Here is a 23663-nt window from a genome sequence, read left to right as displayed (position 1 = left end):
AGGAAGGAAGAAGATGAAGAATATGTTGATGTTGACAAGATGACTATCTATATTCAATTGGCTCATAATGTAGAACTCCTACATTAATTTTATTCAGGCTGGGTATGGTGGCTCATGCCTGTAATTTCAGTACTTTGGAAAGCTGAGGTGGGAGGATCGCTTGAGCCCAGGAGTTTGAGACCAGCCTGGACAATATAGTGAGATCTCACCTCTAGAAAAAAACTAAAAAACTAGCCAAGCATGGTGGCACGCACCTGTAGTCTCAGCTACTTAGGAGGCTGAGGTGGGAGGATTGCTTGAGCCCAAGAGGCAGAGGTTGCCATGAGCTGAAGTCACGCCACTCTACTGCAGCCTGGGTGACAGAGTGAGACCCTGTCTCAAAAATAAATAAATAAATAAATAAATAAAAATTTATTCACCATGTTAAAGCTGTCATAACTGGATGCAGATTCTGTCTCAGTGACATTCGGGAAAAGGCATGAAGGATACATATACAGTCATGTGTTGCTTAATGATGGGGATGAGTTCTGAGAAATGCATCTTTAGGCAATGTTGTTGTGCGAATGTCATAGTACTTACACAGACCTAGATGTTACAGCCTACTATACATGTAGGCTATACAGTGTAGCCTATTACCCCTAGACTACAAACATGGACAGCATGTTACTGAATACTCTAGGCAGTTGTAACACAATGGTAGGTATTGGTGCATCTGAACATATCTAAACATTAAAAAGGTACAGTAAAACATGGTATGAAAGACAGTATACCGCTATAGGGCACTTAACATGATTGGGATTTGCAAGACTAGAAGGTGGCTTGGGGTGAGTCAGTGAGTGGTGAGTGAATGTGAAGGCCTAGCCCTGTATACTACTATATAGTTTATAAACACTGTACGCTTAGGCTACATTAAATTAATTACAACATTTTTGTTCAGCCGGGCACAGTGGCTCATGCCTATAATCCCAGTCATTTGGGAGGTCTGAGGTAGGTGGATCCCTTGAGGTCAGGAATGTGAGACCAGCCTGGTCAACATGGTGAAACCCCATCTCTACTAGAAATACAAAAATTAGCCGAGCATAGTGGTATGCGCCTGTAGTCCCAGCTACTTAGTAGGCTAAGGCAGGAGAATCGCTTGAACCTCGGAGGCAGAGATTGTAATAAGCCAAGATCACGCCACTGCACTCCAGCCTGGGCGACAGCGAGACTCTTTCTCAATAAAATAAAATAAAATAAAATAGTTCTTTAATAATAAATTAGCTAGACAAAAAAATTTCCATTTATATCCTTATTCTGTAAGCTGTTTTCCACCTTTAATTTTTTTTTTTTTTTTTTTTTTTACTTTTTAAGCTTTTTGTTAAAAACTAAAACACAGACACACACATTGGCCTAGGCCTATACAGAGTCAAGCTCATCAATCTCACTGTCTTCCACCTCCACATCTCATCCCACTGGAAGGTCTTTGGGGCAGTAATACGCATGGAGCTGTCATCTCCTATGACAACAGTGCCTCCTTCTGGAATACCTCCTGAAGGACCTGCCTGAGGCTGTTTTACAGTTAACTTTTTTTTTTAATAAGTAGGAGGGGTAACCTCTAAAATTACAATAAAAAGTATAGGATAGTAAATCATAAGCCAGTAACATTCATTGTCATCAAGTATGATGCATTGTACATGATTGTATGTGCTATACTTTTATATGATTGGCACTGCAATAGGCGTGTTTACAATAGCATCACCACAGACATTTGAGTAATGCGTTGTGATACACATTAGGCAATAGGAATTTTGTAGCTCTATTAATCTTCTGGCGCCACTGTTGCATATGCTTACTGTGTGTTTCACCACGCCTGGCTGTCCTTGACCGAGGTGTTATGTGGCGCTTGACTGTATAATCATAACCCAAGTATGTGAGGTGTGCTGTGAGAGCAGAATGGGTAGATTGCTGTAGGGGTTCTGCCAGTGGGAGGGATCAAGGAGTCTTCCTGGAGCAGGTGGATTTTAAGCCCTTGAAGGACAGGAAGCATATGAGAGATACGGATGAATAATATCACGACTGAAGGAGTACAGAAACACAGGCACAGAGCCAGGAAATCCCAGAGCATGTCGGAGAAATAGTAATCATTTTGCAAGCAAAGGTTATGTGCAGGGAAGTCATGGGAACAAAGGGTGGGGCGTATTGAGGCCAGGCTGAAGAGCCTGGGCTTAGTTCCTGTACACAGTAAATAACTGTTACTCAGATGTCATTGAGCAGAGGTGAATATGGCCCTCCTGTGTGGGGAGACACTGGAAGCGGGAGACCATTTTAGAGTCCAGGCAAGAAATAACACTAGGGCATGAGGAGTAGGGAATGAATTGGAGGAAATTAACAAATGATTAGATATGAAAGAGAAGGGAAACTGGTGCCTCAGTAATTACTTTTGAGTTTTGATCCTAGGAGACAGGGGTGATGGTGGTGCAGAGACCAGAAATAGGAACACTGGGACAGGAGGAGCGGGATTGGGAGAAGAAATTGGGAAAAATCAAACCCCATTAGAGATGCTTGTTTTGGCTTTTTATTCAGTGTTGCTGCTAAAGGTCATATGGCCAAACCTTTCGTGTGCTGCCTTTTTTGTCCAGAGAGGTGACATGGCTTTTCCCTGGGCAGTACTGTGTCCTCTGTCCCCCCGAGCGTCCTGGGAATCTTTGATGAGGCCCTGATATGTAGCACTGGTTGAAGCCAGGACCCTAGTTTTGTCAGTTTATAAGAAAGAGCCAAAATCTTGAGCAGAAGAAACCCTTTTGTGATAAAATTGTTGTATTTGTTAGATCATATTTGCATTATAGTGCCAAGTATAGGAATGAGAAAACTGGAATGAAAAACAACCCCAGAATTATTGTGCTCTGTGAAACTTTCTTATAGGTGTCCTTTCCTGAGCTGCTTGATGTCAACAGTTTTGACTTATTCCAAGGCATCATTTTCTTCTGGAAATTGAAGCTTTGCCCAGCTTAAAATGGCCATCTCCGTTCTTTCACTTGCTATCTTGTGTCCTAATTTTAGGTAGAGTTGGCCTTCCATATCCATGGGTTCTGCATTCATGGATTCAGCTAACCACAGATCAAAAATATTTGAGGGAAGTGCAGCAGGAAGCCAGGTTTCTAAACACAGGAGTGGCATAATTTGATAGATCTTTTGAAAATACCAGTCTTGCTATGGTGTGGTGATCATTTTGGAGTACAAGAGTGGATGCAGGATTAACTTGATTTAGCCATTCAGTAGTGTATGTATATATTTCAGAACACCATGTTGTACATGATAAATATATGCCTTTAAAATTTTTCAGTTAAAATAATTTTTTTAAAAAAGTAGATGCAGGAGAAACATTTTACTGTTGTAGTGGTTAAGGAAAGAGGATATGGCAGCTTGGAGCAGAGCAGTGGTGAGTGGAGTTGAAGAGAAGTGGACGGATTCAAGATGAAGTTTGGGGCTGACTGGACAGGATGTGGTGACTGATGAGATGTTGGGTGTTGAGAATGAGGGAGGTGGCAGCGATGTCATGCGGGTTTGTGGCTAGTGCAGCTGTGTAGTACCATTGACTAAGGTGAAGAAGACTTGAAGGTGCAGGTTGGAGGATCAGATTATCAGTTCTGTTTTGGACGTGTTTAGAATTTGAGATGGATATATTGATTATAGACAGTTGGATATATTGGACTGGAGCTCTAGAGAATGGCCTAGAGGAAAGATACTAATCTGGGAATCATCAGGTAATTAATGATAATTGAAGCAAAAGGGACTAGCTTCAGTGATTTGAGGAGGAGGGCCGGGGAGGAGGCTCAGTAGTGCTTGTTGATTGTCCAGGGTTGGTACTGCTGTAATATTATTTTGACATCCCTCCCTTCTGCTAATGCAAAAGCTTTATTGAGACTACTCAGTAAGGTTCTCCTTGAGCCATTTCTTAGCTTTTGTTTTAAACAGTTCATTTGCACAGTCTTACATGGGATGTCAACATAAAAATAAAGCAGATAAAAGCAGAGCCTCTAGGTTGAAGGGTGAAGGGAGCATGTTAGGCCTTGAACCGAGGTTGCTCATTCTCCTCCACCTACACTGGAGGCATCTTTGGAACCCTTTGCCCACCAAAGCACAATCTGAAAGCCCCAGCTGCAATAGAGAGGAGAGAAGCTTCCTTCCCTGGCAGTGGTCATGCACTTCTTCCTCTGAACCTTCATGTAATCCAGGGAAGGGTCCGTAGACTCAGAGCAGTGCCTGGCGGCTCTACCTGTCTGTACCAGAGACAGGAGAGCTTGAGAAAGCAGCCCTAGCACTGCTCTGTGTTGGCAAGATGGGCTTCAGCTTGAGAGTCAGAACCTTTTTGCTCCTTTGAGAATGCTTGAGATGGTTAGTTGTATAGCAAACAGTTGACTCACACCTGGGATCCTCCCTCTCTTTTCCTTTTACAAATATCCTTCTGACTTTCTTCTAGGTGAAGCACAAACCTGTAACATTGCCTTTTGGGGCACAGTGATTTTCTGGGTTTCAGTTTCATTTGTGGAGATTCCCATTAGAAAAGCTTTCCTGTTGGTTTTTTACATTGTAGGGTCAAGAGAGGAAGTTCTGAAGAATCCAGTTGCCTTTGCTCTTTGACGGAGAGGATTGGAAGTGTCCTGTGTTTTCCGTAGCTCAGTAGGCACAGTTGTTTCTGGCAGCCAGTTCTGGGGTGTGTATTTAATTTTACTTTGGTCTGGTCTGATTTAGGTTCTGTAATATGGATATAATTTGCATGTTAAATGTGAATTTTGACAGTATTGAATCCTCACAGACTTTTTAGGAGTAAAATAATACGTAACAGGTTGTTACAGGCATTAAATAAGTTAATTTCTTTTGTTGTTGTTGTTGTTGTTGTTTTGTTTTTGTTTTTGAGACGGAGTTTCGCTCTTGTTGCCCAGGCTGGAGTGCAATGGCACGATCTCTGTTCACTGCAACCTCTGCCTCCTGGGTTCAAGTGATTCTCCTGCCTCAGCCTCCTGACTAGCTGGGATTACAAGCATGGGCAACCATGCCCGGCTAATTTTTTTGTATTTTTAGTAGAGAAGGGGTTTCTCCATGTTGGTCAGGCTGTTCTTGAACTCCCAACCTCAGGTGATCCACCTGCCTCAGCCTCCCAAAGTGTTGGGATTACAGGCGTGAGCCACCATGCCCAGCCTAAATAAGTTAATTTCTATAACATACTTAGAACAGTGATCTGTACTAGTGTTCATTGTGAGATTGGTGATCTGGTGATCTAGCTTGTAGATTGTTCAGGTTCTTTCTGCTCCCTGCTTTTTGATCCTTTAACTACTCCTCTTGAATTCTGCCAGCCACCAAGCAGGATAAAAATGGACTTTAATGACTTGTCAGATTCCAAAAAAATTTGAAGTAGGACAAAGTTTTAAAATTAACTGAAGACGTCATAAAGAGTCTTGAGGGGTCATAGGCAGTACCAGGTGTGAAGCAGAGAGAATCAGTGCTGACACTCAAGGGATTGAACTTGTTCTGCCTTCGAAGTTGCCCAGCCCTTGAGAAAGCAGAAGTGACAGGAAGCTAGTGTTAAAGAAAAAGCAGTGCTGACATCTATTCAAGACAGTGAGGCAGACTTTGTTCGGGAGACCACTGTGATGGAGTTTTGCATTAGGGGAGAGAGATCAGGCTCAACTCCAAATGCACCAACCACAGGTGGGGATTTTTAGCCAAGGAGGAGGGTGGGGGCTTGATGGATGAAAAATTCCTAAGAGGATGGGGTAATTCTTTGCTAAATTTACCTTAAAGATTATTGCTGGAAAGAACAGTTTCATACTATTCCAAAACCAAAGACATCTCTTGGTGGACAACTGCAGTAGCTAACTTGATTATAGTTGGCAATCCTACATGGCAGGCCAATTTATTCTGTTACCTGAGGTTACATTTTATAAGCAGTTTATCATCTTGAAAGGTTCACCGGGAGGTTACACTATTTAAAGTGCCTTATAAATACTTTTCTGGAATTGTGTTTAATGGTTGTGGTAAGTTCCTACTAATGTATCAACTTTTGGAAAATTCTAGAATAAAATCTGAAGTCAGATTCTATGGCAGGTGGCCCAGAACATTGGGTCCTTGATGATCCTTTACCTATGAATTGGGGGCAACCCAACAGACACATGAAAAAATGCTCATCATCACTGGCCATCAGAGAAATGCAAATCAAAACCACAGTGAGATACCATCTCACACCAGTTAGAATGGCGATCATTAAAAAGTCAGGAAACAACAGGTGCTGGAGAGGATGTGGAGAAATAGGAACACTTTTACACTGTTGGTGGGATTGTAAACTAGTTCAACCATTATGGAAAACAGTATGGCGATTCCTCAAGGATCTAGAACTAGATGTACCATATGACCCAGCCATCCCATTACTGGGTGTATACCCAAAGGATTATAAATTATGCTGCTATAAAGACACATGCACACGTATGTTTATTGCGGCACTATTCACAATAGCAAAGACTTGGAATCAACCCAAATGTCCATCAGTGACAGATTGGATTAAGAAAATGTGGCACATATACACCATGGAATACTATGCAGCCATAAAAAAGGATGAGTTTGTGTCCTTTGTAGGGACATGGATGCAGCTGGAAACCATCATTCTTAGCAAACTATCACAAGAACAGAAAACCAAACACCGCATGTTCTCACTCATAGGTGGGAACTGAACAATGAGATCACTTGGACTCGGGAAGGGGAACATCACACACCGGGGCCTATCATGGGGGGGGGCGGGGAGGGATTGCATTGGGAGTTGTACCTGATGTAAATGATGAGTTGATGGGTGCTGACGAGTTGATGGGTGCAGCACACCACCATGGCACAAGTATACATATGTAACAAACCTGCACGTTATGCACATGAACCCTAGAACTTAAAGTATAATAATAATAAATAAATTAAAAAAAAAAAAAGAAATGAGCATATATATATATATATATATATATATATATATAAAATCATTACTGCACTGTCAATGTGAGATGCATATTCTACTAATGTTATGTAAAACTGACAAAATTAGCCTCACAGCTTGGAGAATTATATCTAGATGTAATTAACCAGACATGCCATTTGAATGTATCCAATCTAACTATACTTGGATTTCTATCCTGGTAGAATGCTTGTAGACTCCATAACTTAATTGTTGTGAAGGCAGGCCATTAGAGGAGCTGGAAAAGAGGAACATCGCCATAGAATTAGAATGACACACGATTAGTGAGAAGCTGAGATGATGAAAGCTTCCTCTTAGGGGAGATGGAATGAGAAGGTTTGGCCACAGTGTGGGGAAATGTTAAAAATAAGCAGAGCAGGTTTGATTTGATCCACTGAGGAAAGAAGGGGACCTCAAGTGCCCACTCCAGCCAGACATTGTTCTAGACACTCAGTACCCTCCCCATATGAGAGCCATATTTTCCTTGATCAATAAGAACAAGACAGAAATTCTGCTCCTGAGACTGATTTAATTAAATTCCTTTTACTTCACTCTAATTTTCCAGAGCAATTTTCCACCTCTACTTTTATTTCTAGTTCCCATTTTTCCTGTAATGCTAACAGAAACTTTCTTTATAGAACACTTGTTGGTTATACCCACTGACCTTTTCCTTTTATTGTTTTCAACAGCAGTATAATATATTACGTTCATTTGTTTCTTAAAAAAGCATGTCTTGGTATTAAAAGCATATCATATTCATTTGTAAAAAAAAAAAAAAAAAAAAAAAAAAAGAATTGGGGGCAACCCAGAACCTTTCAGGAAAAATTGGCATTGCTCCCTACTCTTCCCTCATATTTTAGGCCTTTGAGTTTTGAGTGTCAAGGAGTTGGAGTTGTACCTTCCCTCTCTTATTTACCAGTAGCACAGGTAGTCTGTTGGTTAAATACAGAGCCTTTTTGCTCTATCAGACAGACAGCCTTGGTTAAGGTGGGTTTGTTCTCTAAGTTGGGGTAGGGGAAAGTGATTTTACTTTCTAGGGTTGTGTATTGGGAGGGGGAAGTGTTCCATTAGCTGAGAACAAACCCACTAGAGAAGATGTTGAAAGAACACCACTGGAGAAGATGGTGTTAACTGGAATGTGTGACTGAGGCAAGAATCTCAGTCATTCGAGGTTTACTGAGCCAGAGGTTGAGAGTGTATCTGGGAAAAACACTAGGCACAAACGAGTGGCCGTGTACTCTGAAAAGGTTTTCAATACATGTTTTTAAAGGAGAGAAGGAAGGATGGGGAAGGATAGGCGTGAGGTGAATGGTCATGTTCCTGTGAGACTTTAGTTAGTGCTCAGTAAATCTACATTTTACATAAGATAAGGTGAACCTTTTGAAGAAAGGAAGAACCAGTTATGCAGACGTCTCAAGTAGGTGGACACATTACTGATCTCTTGTTTTTGTGCAGCATCTGGGAAGGTAAGCTTGTAATGGACATTATCAGTGTGGAATTGAACAGATTGCAGACCTAAAGTTACAATTGACATGTCCTTGTGTTATGGGAGGATGTACATCTTAAAGGTTTTGAGGCCAGCAAAGATTTTCCTTATGAATGAATTGTGGGAGCAGTCATCTGGAGATGACTAAAGCCTTTTGCCTTTCCTGGTGGGGTGGTGGGGGGTGTATGAGGGGTTGGGTCTGGCTAATGTATGATGCTCTGACACAGGGTTGTGAAGTAGCAATATTAATTTGGAGAGAGGACGGTGCTTTGCTTGACTCAGCCTCTAGGCTTAACTTTCCCTTTGGCATAAAGGGTTTGGAGGTCCTGAGATTTTTTTTTTTTTTTTTTTAATTTACATTGGGTATGTGTTTGTTAAATGAATGGCAGTGGTTGCCTTTAGAATATTCAGGTAGGATGTTCAGTGGACAATTGTAAAAGAGCATCTAGAGCTTAGAAAACAGTAGGAAAGGTTGAGATTTAGAAGCCATGAGGTTTCTAAAAGCTAAAGCCCCGAGTGTCAGGAGATGTGGGTTTTCATGTAGAGTCTGTAATTATATTGTCCTGGGGTAGTAGTCACTTCTCTGGCATTGGTAGTCCTTGTTTGTAAAATAAAACTCTAGACTTGATCTCATAGGCCTCTCCCAACTCTGAAACTTTGTTCTAATGAAGAAAACATATTCTCTCAAAATTTTGTGGGCTAGTCTATAGGGGAAAAAAGACCCTTTAGCAATGGTTTGAGGTATATGATGTCATGAAAGCAGTATTCTTTTTACTGTCCACGTCAGTAATTTACTGTACAGAGAATTGGAAATGGACCAGAGGCAGTTTCCCAGAATAGGTCATTATTTGGTGTTAGTAATTGGTCATTCACGCATCTGCATACCCTTTGTTTCCTTAAGTAACTGTCCTCTCTGGTAACCACCTTAGGTCTGTCAAGGTGGAAGTCATGTGGTCAAATCAAATGGAAACACAAGTGTGTTAGGTATTGGATTCATTTTCCTGTCCCAAAGCACCTCTGTTTGGTAATGCTGGCAGCAGACATATATATGGCCAACAATCATGAAAAAAAGCTCCACATCACTGATCATTAGAGAAATGCAAATCAAAACCACAATGAGATTCCATCCCACACTAGGCAGAATGGCTATTAAAAAGTCAAAAAATAACAGATGCTGGTGAGTTTATGGAAAAAAAGGAACACTTATACACTGTCGGTGGGAGTGTAAATTAGTTCAGCCATTGTGGAAGACAGTGTGGTGATTCCTCAAAGACCTAAAGACAGAAATACCGTTTGACCCAGCAATCCTATTACTGGGTATATATTCAAAGGAATATAAATTATTCTATTATAAAGACACATGCACATGTATGTTCATTGCAGCACTATTCACAATAGCAAAGACATGGAATCAACCTGAATGCCCATCAGTGATAAACTGGATAAAGACAATGTGGTACATATACACCATGGACTACTATACAGCCATAAAAAAGAATGAGATCATGTCCTTTGCAGGGACATGGATGGAGCTGGAGGCCATTATCATTAGCAAACTAACACAGAAACAGAAAACCAAATATTGCACGTTCTCATTTATAAGTGGGAGCTAAATGATGAGAACACATGGACACAAAGAGGGGCACAACAGACACTGGGGCCTACCAGAGGGTGGAGGGTGGGAGGAAGGAGAGGATCAGGAAAAATAACTGATGGAGAATGGGCTTATTACTGAGGTGATGAAATAATCTGCACAACAAACCCCCATGACACACGTTTGCCTATGTAACAAACCTGCACATGTATCCCTGAACTTAAAAGTTAAAAAAAAAAAGAAAAAATTCAAATTGATAGTCTATAAACAAGCTGCCCAGAGGCTCCAGTGAAACCTGGGAGCTGTGGGCAGAGGGAGTAGGCTGTCTCTGTTTCACTCTGCCGCCTCGTAGTGGTAGCAGCTTTTAGTTCCTGTGTCACAGAATTTAACATTTTCCTGCTTTGGAAGGAACTTTCAAACACTAATTCGCCTTTACTCTCACCTGCTTCCCTGGAGGAGGTGAATAAAGCCTGTATTTCAGTGATGTAGTAGTTTCCTAGGCTGCTGTAACAAAGTACCCCACATTTGGTGGCATAGAACGAGAAGTTTATTCTGCACAGTTCAGGAGGCCAGAAGTCTGAAACTGAGATGGCAGTAGGGGTAGTGCTACCTCGGGAGGCTCTAGGGGAGGGTCTTTTTCTCTTCCTGCCGCTCCAGTTTCTGCTTCTGTGGTCACCCTGCCTTTTCTTCTTTGTCTCTCCTTTTGTATATCTTTTATTATGAGGACACTGTCATTGGATTTAGAGTCCACCTGGATAAGCCAGATGATTTAATCTCAAGATCCTTACTGACTGACATATCGAGAACCCATCTCTACCAAAAAAAAAAAAAAAAAATTAAATTTAAAATAGATCCTTTTTCCAAATAAGCTCACATGCATAGGTTCCGGAGATTGGATGTGGATATACCTTTTGCGTGGGCAGGGGGCACTGTTCACCACACTATAGGTGGTTAGCGCCTTTTCTCTCCTTTAAAAAATAAAACGTCTGTAAATTTTCACTGCTGCTAGCGCAGCTCTGTGTAAACCAGTGTTCTCTTTTGTTCCCTACCGGGAGCCAGCTTGCACCTTGGTCCACCAAGGATTGCTGCTCAGTACATAGCTGCTTCATTATTTGTGTTCATTGTATTATTTATTAATACAAATAGTCATTTGGTTTTTTAATAGAAAAAAATTATAAAGAGTTTGCATAATGTTTGTAAGAAATGAAAAACGTGATACAGAGATAGAAGAGGATATAAAATAAGATTAAAAAAATGGAAAATTTCATAGCTTAAGCCACTAAATTGCCCTTAAGGAGGAATGCAAGTTATTAACAGTAACATTTCATTTTGCAACATGTATAAAATAATTTGTTTTAAGGCTGTCTTTAACTCTTGCTCTTCATTTCTCTGCAGGTCTTTTAGATAACCCTGAACTTCGTGTGGTCCTTGTCTTTGGTTATAATTGCTGTAAGGTGGGAGCCAGTAATTATCTGCAGCAAGTAGTCAGCACTTTCAGTGATATGAATATCATCTTGGCTGGAGGCCAGGTGGACAACCTGTCATCACTGACTTCTGAAAAGTATGTCTTGTGTGTGTCTGATTTCCTCTGTGAATGAGGGGAAATGGTCCCAGGTTTTGTCACTTTGGGGTTAACAATTTAAAAACCACGTTTAAAGAATTGCTAAGATAATAGTTCATTCCATTTTGTAGTAGACATTGGCTAAAGGGCTTACTCAACATAATTCTGCTTACAGTTGAATAATTACATTTTTATATATATTGTCCTTTAAGAACTTCTTAGTTGGACTCACATTCTCCTTAAAATTTATTTTGACATTGCCTGTTGATCTTTCCTTTGACAAATGTGGTACTCTCTGTGACCTCAATGTGTCACCTCCTCTCTAGTTTCCTCTTTTAAAGGAAACACATGGTTCAAGTGTATCTTTATGCAAAACTTCTCAGAGCTTCTAATATGCCCAGTGCATTGGAAATCTGGAAGGGGAATAGTATTACCTGTGACAGTTCCCAAATCTGTCACAAAAAAAGTCACAAAACCTTTTTTTCCACAGAGCATCTTGCAAGTCCTACTGGTTTTTGGAAATTCTGTATTAGATCTTTTGAAAGGCTTTTTCAAGCTCAAAAATTATGGATCTTTGATTTTTGTTACTAAGGCTTTTGCTTTCAAAGATAAAAATATTTGCTCTTCTGTCTTGGAAGCCATTACTTCCTTTCCATCTTGAATGAAAGTACATATCATTTTGAGTTTGAAACCATTAGGTGGACATAAATGTCATTTGTTTCCAGCAGGCAAATGAGACCCTACCCCACCCTCAACGCTTGTAAACACTAGTATTTGTTCCCCACTCTGTTTAATATTTGCATCCTAGAGTGGTGACTTGGGGACAGACTTGGAGATCAGTATCTGTAAGAATTATGTAAGTCATCCTAGTTATACTCTCTCTTCTGGTAGTCTCTGTGAGCTAGATCTGGGAAAATAGCTAAAGTTGAGGTCCCTGGACTGCCAGGAAGGAGGAAAAGAGGAAAGCCAAGTACGTTGAATCCCAGGCAGTAGAATATCAAACACTGGATTTTGTGCATACATACACCGAATTCTTGGTGACTATCTAAGTTATTTCCCCTCTTGCCTAATTTTTCCTGTATCTTTGCTGTTAACTTTTAAATTGTATACCGATAGGGCAATGGTGATTCAACATACAGTTTACCTTTGAAATGCAGGTATCTCACTCGGACTTAAAACATCTGAGGTGCTAGCTTGTTAGTACAGCAATTTGTATATCATCTACTTTTTATACCTAGTATGAGAAACACCCTCCACCCCAATCATTACTTTTCATATGACCCATTAATTTTAATGTGGTCTTCATACTCTGTCAGTGATTAAGAGAAACCGTTGAGTAAATGAGTGCTCCATTTTAATAAAGTCCAGATAACCCAACTGATCCACAACCCAAAAGGAAGGTGAATAATTCTTTGAGGCAAGATTGACAATATGTATTAACAATTCTGTACCAAAGAGGAAATGTGATAAAGTTTTAAAAGCAGCAGAGTACTTCAGAAGATAGATTTTGCCCCTCACAAACTCGTTTTACTACTAGCTAGCCTTATTACCTTAGTCACTTAACCTTTTTGCGTCTTAGTTTCTCAGTAATCCAGTGAATCTTGCCCATTTTATAGATTCAGATGTTGGAAGCATGATAGAAATGTAACATACTTGTTTCTCCCCTAGTGGATGTTCACTATATTATATGCTTTATAACTTTTATCAATGTTGTATTTTCTTTTGTAAGGATATTTCATTTTTTAAAAAAACCAGGCAAATACAAAAACAAAACATGAGTTTTTACCATCAAATTAAGCTGAATTCTAGACTCAAAGCAATAAACAAGACAAAAAAAATAACATATTTTCTAGTGGACTAGACATAAAGCTAAAACTTCTAGAGTTAATAGGTTTTTAAAATTATCCCCTAAGACTGGGTACAGTGGCTCATGCCTGTAATCCCAGAACTTTGGGAGGCTGAGGCAGGAGGATTGCTTGAGTTCAGGAGTTTGAGACCAGCCTGCGCAACATAGTGAGACCCTATCTCCACAAAATGTTTACAGATTAGCCAGGTGTGGTGGCATGTGTCTGTAGCCCCAGCTACTTGAGAGACTCAGGCAGGAGGATTGCTTTATCCCAGGAGTTTGAGGCTGCAGTGAGCTATGACTATGCCACTGCACTTCAGCCTCGCTAACAGAGAACCCGATCTCCAAAAAAATAAAATCACCCTCCATTATTATATTTTTAATATATGTCTTTCAGAATTTGACAGCTGAAGTGGGGGGAAAGATGTTAACAATGTAAATAATAGCAGAAGGCTTCGTTTAATGGATATCTTTGTGTATATTAATAAAATTATAACATTCCTTTTAAGGAAGTCAGAAAGGTAAGGAAACTGTCCCTTCTAATAACCAAATATGGGTTTCAGAAATTGTTATGGATGTGCATTGCCCCTTTGTATTTGTGACTGAAAAAAATGGTGGCTTCTCTTGATCTATTTTAATAGTTTGATTTTTGACCATATTTTACTCATCTGTGAGGGTGAGCCTCAGATTAACCATAGGCTGCTAAAGGCAGCAGCCTCCCATCAGTGAATCAGGAGGATTTTGCTTCTGTACTTAAAAATTTTAATGTTTCATGAGATATTGCCACTTTTCTAAATTTTCCAGGAACCCTCTGGATATTGATGCCGCAGGTGTGGTTGGACTGTCATTTAGTGGACACCGAATCCAGAGTGCCACTGTGCTCCTCAACGAGGACGTCAGTGATGAGAAGACTGCGGAGGCTGCAATGCAGCGCCTCAAAGCGGCCAACATTCCAGAGCAGAACACCATTGGCTTCATGTTTGCATGCGTTGGCAGGGGCTTTCAGTATTACAGAGCCAAGGGGAATGTTGAGGCTGATGCGTTCAGAAAGTTTTTTCCTAGTGTTCCCCTATTCGGCTTCTTTGGAAATGGAGAAATTGGGTGTGATCGGATAGTCACTGGGAACTTTATATTGAGGAAATGTAATGAGGTAAAAGATGATGATCTGTTTCATAGCTATACAACAATAATGGCACTCATACATCTGGGGTCATCTAAATAATAATTAAAGTGGCTTTCATAATATATAACTTTCTGGTTCCGCCTTTTTCAGAAAATGGAAACTTGGGCTATGTGTATTTCAAACAAAAATAACTTTAGATATATCTTTTTTGTAGCTTTGATTGATGCTCTAAGATGACGAGGGTAGTTTTTAATATATTAGATGAAGGACAACTTTGGACATAACACAGACTAGGAGTTGAGAGCTTTTGCATCAGGCACAAGCAAACTGATTATAGTTGTGTTGCACCAGATCGTGTAGCTGCTGTGTGACGTGACCTTAGTCTTCCCGCATAGGAAGAGCAAAAGGGGATTCATCAGTAGGACAGAGATTTAAGACATTCCCTGACTACCCCTGGCGTTGTTAGCTGATGTCTTTTAGCAGAATCATGAAGACCTTTTTTCTCCCCCCTCCCCTTTTTTTTTTTTTTTTCGAGACGGTGTCTTGCTCTGTCGCCCGGGGCTGGAGTGCAGTGGCCGGATCTCAGCTCACTGCAAGCTCTGCCTCCCGGGTTTACGCCATTCTCCTGCCTCAGCCTCCCGAGTAGCTGGGACTACAGGCGCCCGCCACCTCGCCCGGCTAGTTTTTTGTATTTTTAGTAGAGACGGGGTTTCACCGTGTTAGCCAGGATAGTCTCGATCTCTTGACCTTGTGATCCACCCGTCTCGGCCTCCCAAAGTGCTGGGATTACAGGCTTGAGCCACCGCTCCCGGCCTTTCTCCCTTTTAATAAGGAGAAAAATATACTGATGGTTTGAGAAATTTTTCTCTGCCTTTCAGTTTTATGAATTTTTTCAGAAGTAACAATATTATTACTGACTTTTTACTTATTTGATAAAAATTAAAGAACTATTTTTGTTTTGGTCAGATAAATTGACAAGACTAATCAGTGTTTTATCATAAGTAAAACATTTTTCTTTTTTCCTTAAAAATCTTTTTTTTTCACCTAGGTCTATATAGCTAACTGGTAGACCAGAGTATTACATCATCTTATTTTGGTTTTATACCAATAAAACATAGCTTGGAACTCATTCAGGTAATGTTTTGCATTTCATTGCTTTTGGATGAACAAAGGAAGGAAACTAATCCTTCATAAACAAAAACCCAGAATAGTTGGTATTTGTCAGCCAGTCATTCCTGTCATATTCCCAGTAGAATGATTTTCAAGTTTGAATTTCTATACAAATATCTAAATAAGAGATGTGCAGACAGCACCAATTTTCCCTCAATATCCATTCTTTCCTTTTTGCATAATGATAGAACCTTTGATTTTTCAATTGGGTATGCCTCCTAGAATAAAGACTACATTTCCCAGTCTCCTGTGCAGGTATGACTGTGTTCTGGACAATGGAATGTGAGGGGCAATGATTTGTGTCATTAAAATGGCATGACCATTTATTTGCCCCTTTCTCCATCTTGTTGCTTGGAATGTGGATCTGGTAGTCAGCCATCTTGGACCCTGAAGAGGAGGCAACACACCATTGTGGAAGAAGGTAACAGAAGGATCCTGGTTGCTGTACAACCTCATTGAAGAAACGCCATTAAGTGGCGTGGACTATCCACCTCCAGACTGTTTTACAAGAGAGAAATTAGCATATTCCACCTAATACAATATGATGTAACTAATGTTACTTTTGTAACAGTCAGTGGTTTGTTCTAACAGGACAGTAGAACACTTGCAAGGTAAGTAAAGTCAAATGTATTAGCATTATTCCTCCTTTTCCTTTTTTATCACTTTTATCCCTTTTTTAAAAACTGAAAATATTTATCTTGCTATTTTTATATATATGATAAAAATACTTAGAAGATTCCTTTAATTTATGGTTATTCTAAATCCTAGTTCCTGAGGAAAGAAAAATTTGTCAAAACTTTTCATCTGTGAATATTTGTATTTAGCTCATGCTATTTAGCTATTATCAAAATACCTCAAAATTTTAGTCTTTGAATGTGCTCATATAGCACATAAGTCTAATATTTTTTAAACTTTATTGTCCCTGATATTAACCAGAATTGGTTGAATAGTAGAGGAAAAGGGATTTTTAAAACTGAAAATATGAACAAAATGAGCCTTAGAATTGAACGGGTTAAACAAATTAATACTCATAAAATGTTTTGCCACTTCTCAAAGGAGAGTCTGATACAGGATAATTTCATACAATATTTGATGTTGTTAAAGGGTTCCTTTTTATAGCTGAGCCTTTGGAGCTTGTTACGAACACTAAAATCATTTAGTCACATGGTTGCAACCTTAGTGCAAAGTAAAAAGGGAAAAAGTTGACCTAATAGAAACAGTAGTAGTACTGATAAGAATAAAAGTGATCCTCCCTGCCTCTGAGAGGCCTTGAAGTTCTGTGAGGAAGGGAAATGGTAATTTAGCCAAAGTTAAATCTGTGTAACTCACTTATTACAATTCTGAAAGGCTTGTCTTAGAAGCATTAAAGGAGTATTAGCTAAAAACAAACTAAATTCCTAGAGATGACAATCATTGTAGTCCTCGGTGAAATGAAAATAACAATCACATGAAAAAAAATTTGAGCATAAAAAAGAGAAGTAAAGGTATACCCTTAGCCTACATACTGAGCTGACAATCAGATCATAGAATGCTTTATTTAATCAAGACATTTAAAAATACTTATTTCATCTACATACTTTCAAAGCAAAATAATTTCTGGGGCCACAGTTTCCTTTGTATAAGACTTAAGCAAGAAATATATTTCCATGCCCTTTGATCCAAGTAAAATCTAAGGAAAAGGGAAAGTAAACCTTGAAATTAAGACCTAGAAATAGATCCACCCTTGCAGATTGATAAAAGTGGGCAATCCAGTAGGCCAGTTCACATTATAGTTATCTCAGTTTTGCTTAAAGCAAACCCTAACCCTCAACCTAGGAGGCCAGATAGCAAAAGATGTGCAACTGGTTTATATTGCAAATTTAACAAAATGAACATGCAAAGAATTACAATAGAAATAAACTTTTACAAATCTGAGAACTTTCTATGCAATCTGCAGACATTTTTAAGAATATAAATGTGCTTCCATCATTTTTTACCCAGTCTGGCCCGGGCTTGCACTGCCATAAATTCAGTTTTAATGGGAACAGAAGACTCCAGATCCTCTTGATGGGAAGAAATCATGAAATTTTAGATGATTGACTTTGATTTTCATTTGTAGAAACTGGGTATGAGTTGGCTTAATGAAAATCCTAAAATAATAAAATAAGCATTAGTAATAATATCCTTGTTAAATGAACAAAGCGAACACTTATGTGATATAAAGAATGTGGTACCAGAAACTTTATAGGGAAGAATAATAAAATATTTGCAAGACCTATTATTTTTGTTCAATATATTTATATATTATATACATATATCTACCCTATGCCACAACTGAAGACAGGTTACAAGAACATATGCTACTACAAAATAGGAAACTGGCAGAAGCCAATAAGTATCACTTAATATTTTGGTATGGAAACTTTCATTTCTTTTCTTTGAGACAGAGTTTCACTCTTGTTGCCCAGGCTGGAGTGCAATGGCACGATCTCGACTCACTGCAACCTCCACCTCCTGGGTTCAAGTGATTCTCCTGCCTCGCCTCCCGAGTAGCTGGGATTACAGGCATGCGCCACCATGCCCGGCTAATTTTGTATTTTTAGTAGAGATGGGGTTTCTCCATGTTGGTCAGGCTGGCCTCAAACTCCAACCTCAGGTGATCTGCCCACCTCGGCCTCCCAAAGTGCTGGGATTACAGGCGTGAGCCACTGTGCCCAGCCATAAGCTTTCATTTCTTAAAACAGATTTATAAAAGTTTTTGCTCTATAGTGACTGTTATCACAGCCAGCAAAAACAGGCAAGATTGATTAATTTAGAAGAAATTGAAAGAAAATATATTCATTAATGTTGCTTTTAAATGCAAATGATCAGATTGAGGAGAATTTTGAGACCATTGACATTTTTCTAATTCTCACTAACCAAAATTTAATCACTATACTTAATAAACATACTCTACTCAAGGTCTTGTAATACTAAAATTATAGGGAGGAATAAAACATAATTGACCCCAGCGACATCAGCAAAATGGGCAGACTAGGAAGCTGCAAGCTTTTGTTTCCCCATCAAAACATTAAAAAAAAAAAAAAAAAGCAACCGTCTGAACAAACTTTATTAGAACTTTAGAAAACAGTCAAAAGTTTACAGCAACCAAAAAAATTCCCAGTCATCTTCAGAATGGTAGGAAAATATTGAGTTTTTAGTGGCTCTTGCCCCGACCCCTCCCTGCATTGTGACAGTCTTGAAGCAGCAGCAGCCCAGTTCCCTCCCTTGAACTGGAGAAAACATAATAGACTTTTTTGGCATATTACTGTGTACATTTTTTTCTAACCTGTCTGGGGATACCTGAAGGACTGACACAAGGTCTCATCTTTTTTTTTTGCCTAACTGGAAGGGTGGGCACTGCTTATAAAAGCTGCAAAGAACCACAGGTACATGGGGCAGGAGGTTATAGGTGGAAACATAAAATAGAACAACTAAGGCCCAGAGGAGAATCTGGGGTAAGGCTTTGGGAAATTAGGAAATTAAGAACAGTTATATATACAGGGGGCATTTAAAATGCGACATGCATATGCCCAGGGAAAACACTTGCCCAGAAAGTTCTAAGACCTAAGCTTTCACCTTGCTCTGGTCCCTAAGCTCAAAAGCAGGTCAAAGTAAGTATTGGAGGATTACCTGGCACAAAGCCAATTTGTAAAATCTAGGATAGCACCTGGCATTTGAGGGAATTTATGTCAAAATCGCTGAATATGACATAAAAAGAAGAGAGACTTCAGTGATCACACACAAAAGGGATAGTCTTTTATAAAAGTAATTTGGAAAACTCTCAAAACGAATGGATGACAGCTTTTAAAAATAAAAAAATAAATGAACTAGAAAACCATGGGGAAAGGAAAGAATCTCTTACCTAGAGTTACCATATTATAATAGTGAATACCCAATTCTCAAGAAAAAAAATCACAAGCCTTACAAAGGAACAGGAAAATAATGCCCATTCAAAAGATCAAAATTAATTGACAGACATTGTCCTAATGAAGGACATTAAACTAGATATATACTTTAAAACAACTCAAATATGCCCAAAGAACTAAAGGAAAGCATGAACAAAAAATTAAAGGAAATCAGGAAAATGATAAATGAATAAAATCAGAATATCAACAGAGATAGGCATTATAAAAAAATTCTGGAGGAGAAAAGTATAATGAAATTTTCACTAGAGGGGTTCAGCAGCAAAGAATCTAGAAGAAAGAATCAGCAAACTTGAGATGGGATCATTGAAAGCAGAAACAACAAATCAAGCCTCCATAGTTTTAAAAGATATATATCACACGCAAAGAAGTGAAGAAGATACAAAGCATTTTTGAACCACAACAGGATGTAGTTAGAAATCAATAACAAAAGGAAAATTGGAAAATTCACAAACTTGTGGAAATTAAACAACACACTCAACCAATGGGTCAAAGAAGAAATCACAAGAGAAATTAAAAAGAGAAAAATGCAGCATACCAAAATTTATAGGATGCAGTGAAAGCACTGCTAAAGGGGAAATTTACAGACATAAATGCTTACATTAAAAAACAAAAAACATCTCATGTCAACAGCCTGACTTTGTAACTTAAGGAGGGGGGAAAGACACACTAAATCCAAGGGTAGCAGATGGAAGGAAATAATAAAGATTAGAACAGATAAATTGAATAAAGATTAGAAACACTAGAGAAAAATCAGTGAAACTACAAGTTCTTTAAAAGACCATAAAGTTGAGAAGCTGCTACCTAGATAATAAAAAAGGAAGACTCAATTGCTAAAATAAATGAAAATGGGACAGCACTCTAGATCCTAGAAAAATGAAAAGGGTTATAAAATAATACCTTGGACAACTTAGATGAAATGGTCAAAATCCTAGAAATGCAAAACCTACCACTGCTGAACTATGAAAAAAATTTTAAAATCCGAATAGAACTAGAACCAGTAAGGTGATTGAATTAGTAATCAATTCTCCTGGAAAAAAAAGCGCTGGACCTGATGGTTCTCATTTGTGAATTCTACCAAATAAGAAGAAATAACCCCAAACCCTCTTAAACTTTTTCCAAAAATTGAAGAGGAAGGATGCTTCCTAATTCATTCTGATGCTGAAGCCAGACAAATATACCACAGGAAAAGATTACAGACACAAATATACCACAAGATAAAGATTACAGAAGAAAAGATTCCTTATTTTCACTGATTCAACAATTCTCAATACTAGGAAACTGAATTTAGCAGCATATTAAAAGGATTGTATAGCATAACCAAATGGAATGAATTCCTGGAATGCAAGAATGGTTCAACATACAAAAATCAATATAATATACCATATTAACAGAATGAAGGGAGAACAACCAGATGATTATCTCCATTGATCCAGACAAAGCATTTGACAAAATCCAGGAGCCTCTTGTGATTAAAAACACTCAACAAATGAGGGATAGGAAACTACCTCAACATAATAAAAGCCAGATATTAAAAGCCCACAGTAGACACCATACTTAGTGGGGAAAGACTGAAAGCTTTTCCTCTAAGATCAAGACAACAATGCTCACTTTCACCATTCCTATTCAACACAGTACTAGAAGTTCTAGCCTGAGCTAGAAAGAGAAAAGACATCCAAGTTGGAAAGTAAGAAGTAAAATCCTGTATGTTCACAAATGATACGATCTTTAGACAACCCTAAAGATTCCACACCAAAAAAATAAATAAAACTGTTAATTCAGTAAGGCAGCAGGATACAAAGTCAACCCACAAAAATCAGTTGCATTCCTATACACTAACAATGAACAATCTTGAGAAGGAAATTACAAGAACAGTCCCATTTACCATAGCCCCAAAAATAATATGCACAGAAATTAGCTTACCCAAGGTGGTGAATGGCTTGTACAATGAGAACTACAAAACCTTGCTTAAAGATAAAAATAACTGGAAACACATCTCATGTTCATGGATTGGAAAATCTAATATTGTTAATATGTCAGTACTACTCAAAGTGATTCACTACAATCTCTATCAGAATCCTAGGGTTTTTTTTTTTTTTTTTTTTCCAGAAATAGAAAAACCCATCCTGAATTTCGTATGGAATATGAAGGGATCCCAAATAGCCAAATCAGTCTTGAGAAAGAACAAAAAATTGGAGGACTTAGACCTCCATATTTTAAAACTTACTATAATGCTACAGTAATCAAAACAATGTGATTCTGGCATAAAGGCAGACAGATCAATGGGATAGACTGGAGAGCCTAGAAATAAACCCTCTCGTCTGTAGCTAAATGATTTTTGACAAGGGTGCCAAGACTATTCGAAGGATAGTTTTTTCAACAAATAATGATGGGAAAGCTGGATAACCATATGGCTAAAGAATGAAGTTGCAACCTCACCATGTGCAAAAATTAAAGTGGACCAAAGACCTAAATGTGAGAGCTAAAACCATAAAACTCTTAGGATGTGGCAATGGTTTATTGGATATGACACCAAATTCACAGATGACAAAAGAAAAAATAGGCAAATTGGACTTCATTAAAATTCTAAAATTTTGTGCATCAAAGGACACTATCAACAGAGTGAAAAGATTACCTATGGAGTGGGAGAAAATATATATGCAGTTCACATACCTAATAAGGATTAAACATCAAGAATACACGCAAAACTCCCAAAATGCAACAACAACATAAAAACCTGGTTTAAAAAATGGCAAAGGATTTGGATAGATCTCCAGAGAAGACATGCAGATAGCCAATGAGCACATGAAAAATGCTTAACATTACTAAACAGTAAGGAAATGCAAATCAAAACCACAATGAGATACCACTTTGTACCCATTGGAATAATTTATTAAAATTAAAAAACACACAAGTGTTGGCAAGGATGTGGAGAAATTGGAGCTCTTATTACTGATGGAAATACACAGTGGTGCAGCTGCTGTAGAAAACAGTATAGTGATTTTCCAGTTAAATACAGAATTGTCATTTGATTCAGCAATTGCATTTCTGGGTATATACACAAAACAATTGAAAGCAGGGGCTTGAGGATATATTTGTATACCAGTGTTCACTGCAGCATTATTCACAGTAGTCAAAAGGTAGATACAACCCAAATACCCAACAGATGAATGGATAGACAAAATGTGTTATATCCCTACATTGGAGTATTATTCAGCCATAAAAAGGAAATTCTGCTACATACTGTATCATGGACGAACCTTTAAGACATTAAGTGAAGTAAATCACAAAAGGACACTACTATATGAATTCACTTATGTGAGGTGCCTAGACTAGTGAGATTCATAGAGACAAAGTAGAACAAAGATTATTTTTTGTCACAGGGGGCAGGAGGAAATGGGAATTTATTGTTTAAGGGGCACGGAGATTAGTGTGGGATCATGAAGAAGTTTCGGAGGTGCATAGTGGTGATTGGTACATACAACGAATGTATTTAATGCCTCTAAACCGTAAACTTCAAAATGGCTAAAATTTAAATCTTATGTACCTTTTGCCACAGTAAATTTTTAAACCACCAAAAAAAAAAAAATCATATGGCCTAGCTATTTAAAAAAGGGGGGGATGGGGTATTTAGTCATAAGACATAGAGGAACTTTAAGTGTATATTGCTAAGTGAAAGAAGTCAGTCTGAAAGGCTACATAATATATGATTTCAAAATATATGACATTCTGGAGAAAGGAAAGTTAGACAGTAAAGAGAGTGGTTGCCACAGGTTCAGTGGGAGAGAGGGAGGGGTAAATACATGGAGTAGAGATTTATAGGGCGGTGGAACTACTGTATACAATACAATAATAGTGGATACATGGCATTATATATTGGTCAAAATTCATAAAGACATACAACAGAAAGAGGACTCTTCATGTAAATTATAGGCTTCAGCTAGCCTGGGTGACAGAGTGACTTTGTCT

General features: G+C 38.5%; 2 protein-coding genes across 25 annotated transcripts in view; one reads left to right on the top strand and one right to left on the bottom strand.

The window, feature by feature from the left end:
• Positions 1-23283, top strand: part of LOC105491007 (F-box protein 22) — a 40212-nt gene extending 16929 nt beyond the window's left edge. For all 11 annotated transcript variants that reach the window (XM_011757072.2, XM_071100901.1, XM_071100904.1 and 8 more), the window contains 2 exons: positions 11446-11611; positions 14262-23283. In XM_011757072.2, the coding sequence (XP_011755374.1) occupies positions 11446-11611; positions 14262-14679 (584 nt within the window). In that variant the 3' untranslated portion in view covers positions 14680-23283. The remainder of the gene's footprint in view (positions 1-11445; positions 11612-14261) is intronic.
• The window catches only part of LOC105491035 (neuregulin 4), a 121013-nt gene continuing 115089 nt past the window's right edge, over positions 17740-23663 (bottom strand). For 13 of the 14 annotated variants that reach the window (XM_071100920.1, XM_071100914.1, XM_071100915.1 and 10 more), the window contains one exon: positions 17740-17879. In XM_071100920.1, the coding sequence (XP_070957021.1) occupies positions 17839-17879 (41 nt within the window). In that variant the 3' untranslated portion in view covers positions 17740-17838. The remainder of the gene's footprint in view (positions 17880-23663) is intronic. The other variant, XM_071100929.1, reaches the window with a different exon arrangement.

This window comes from Macaca nemestrina, chromosome 7 (assembly GCF_043159975.1).
Source record: "Macaca nemestrina isolate mMacNem1 chromosome 7, mMacNem.hap1, whole genome shotgun sequence".
NCBI classification, from domain to species: domain Eukaryota; kingdom Metazoa; phylum Chordata; class Mammalia; order Primates; family Cercopithecidae; genus Macaca; species Macaca nemestrina.
This window is presented reverse-complemented; position numbering and strand designations above follow the sequence as displayed.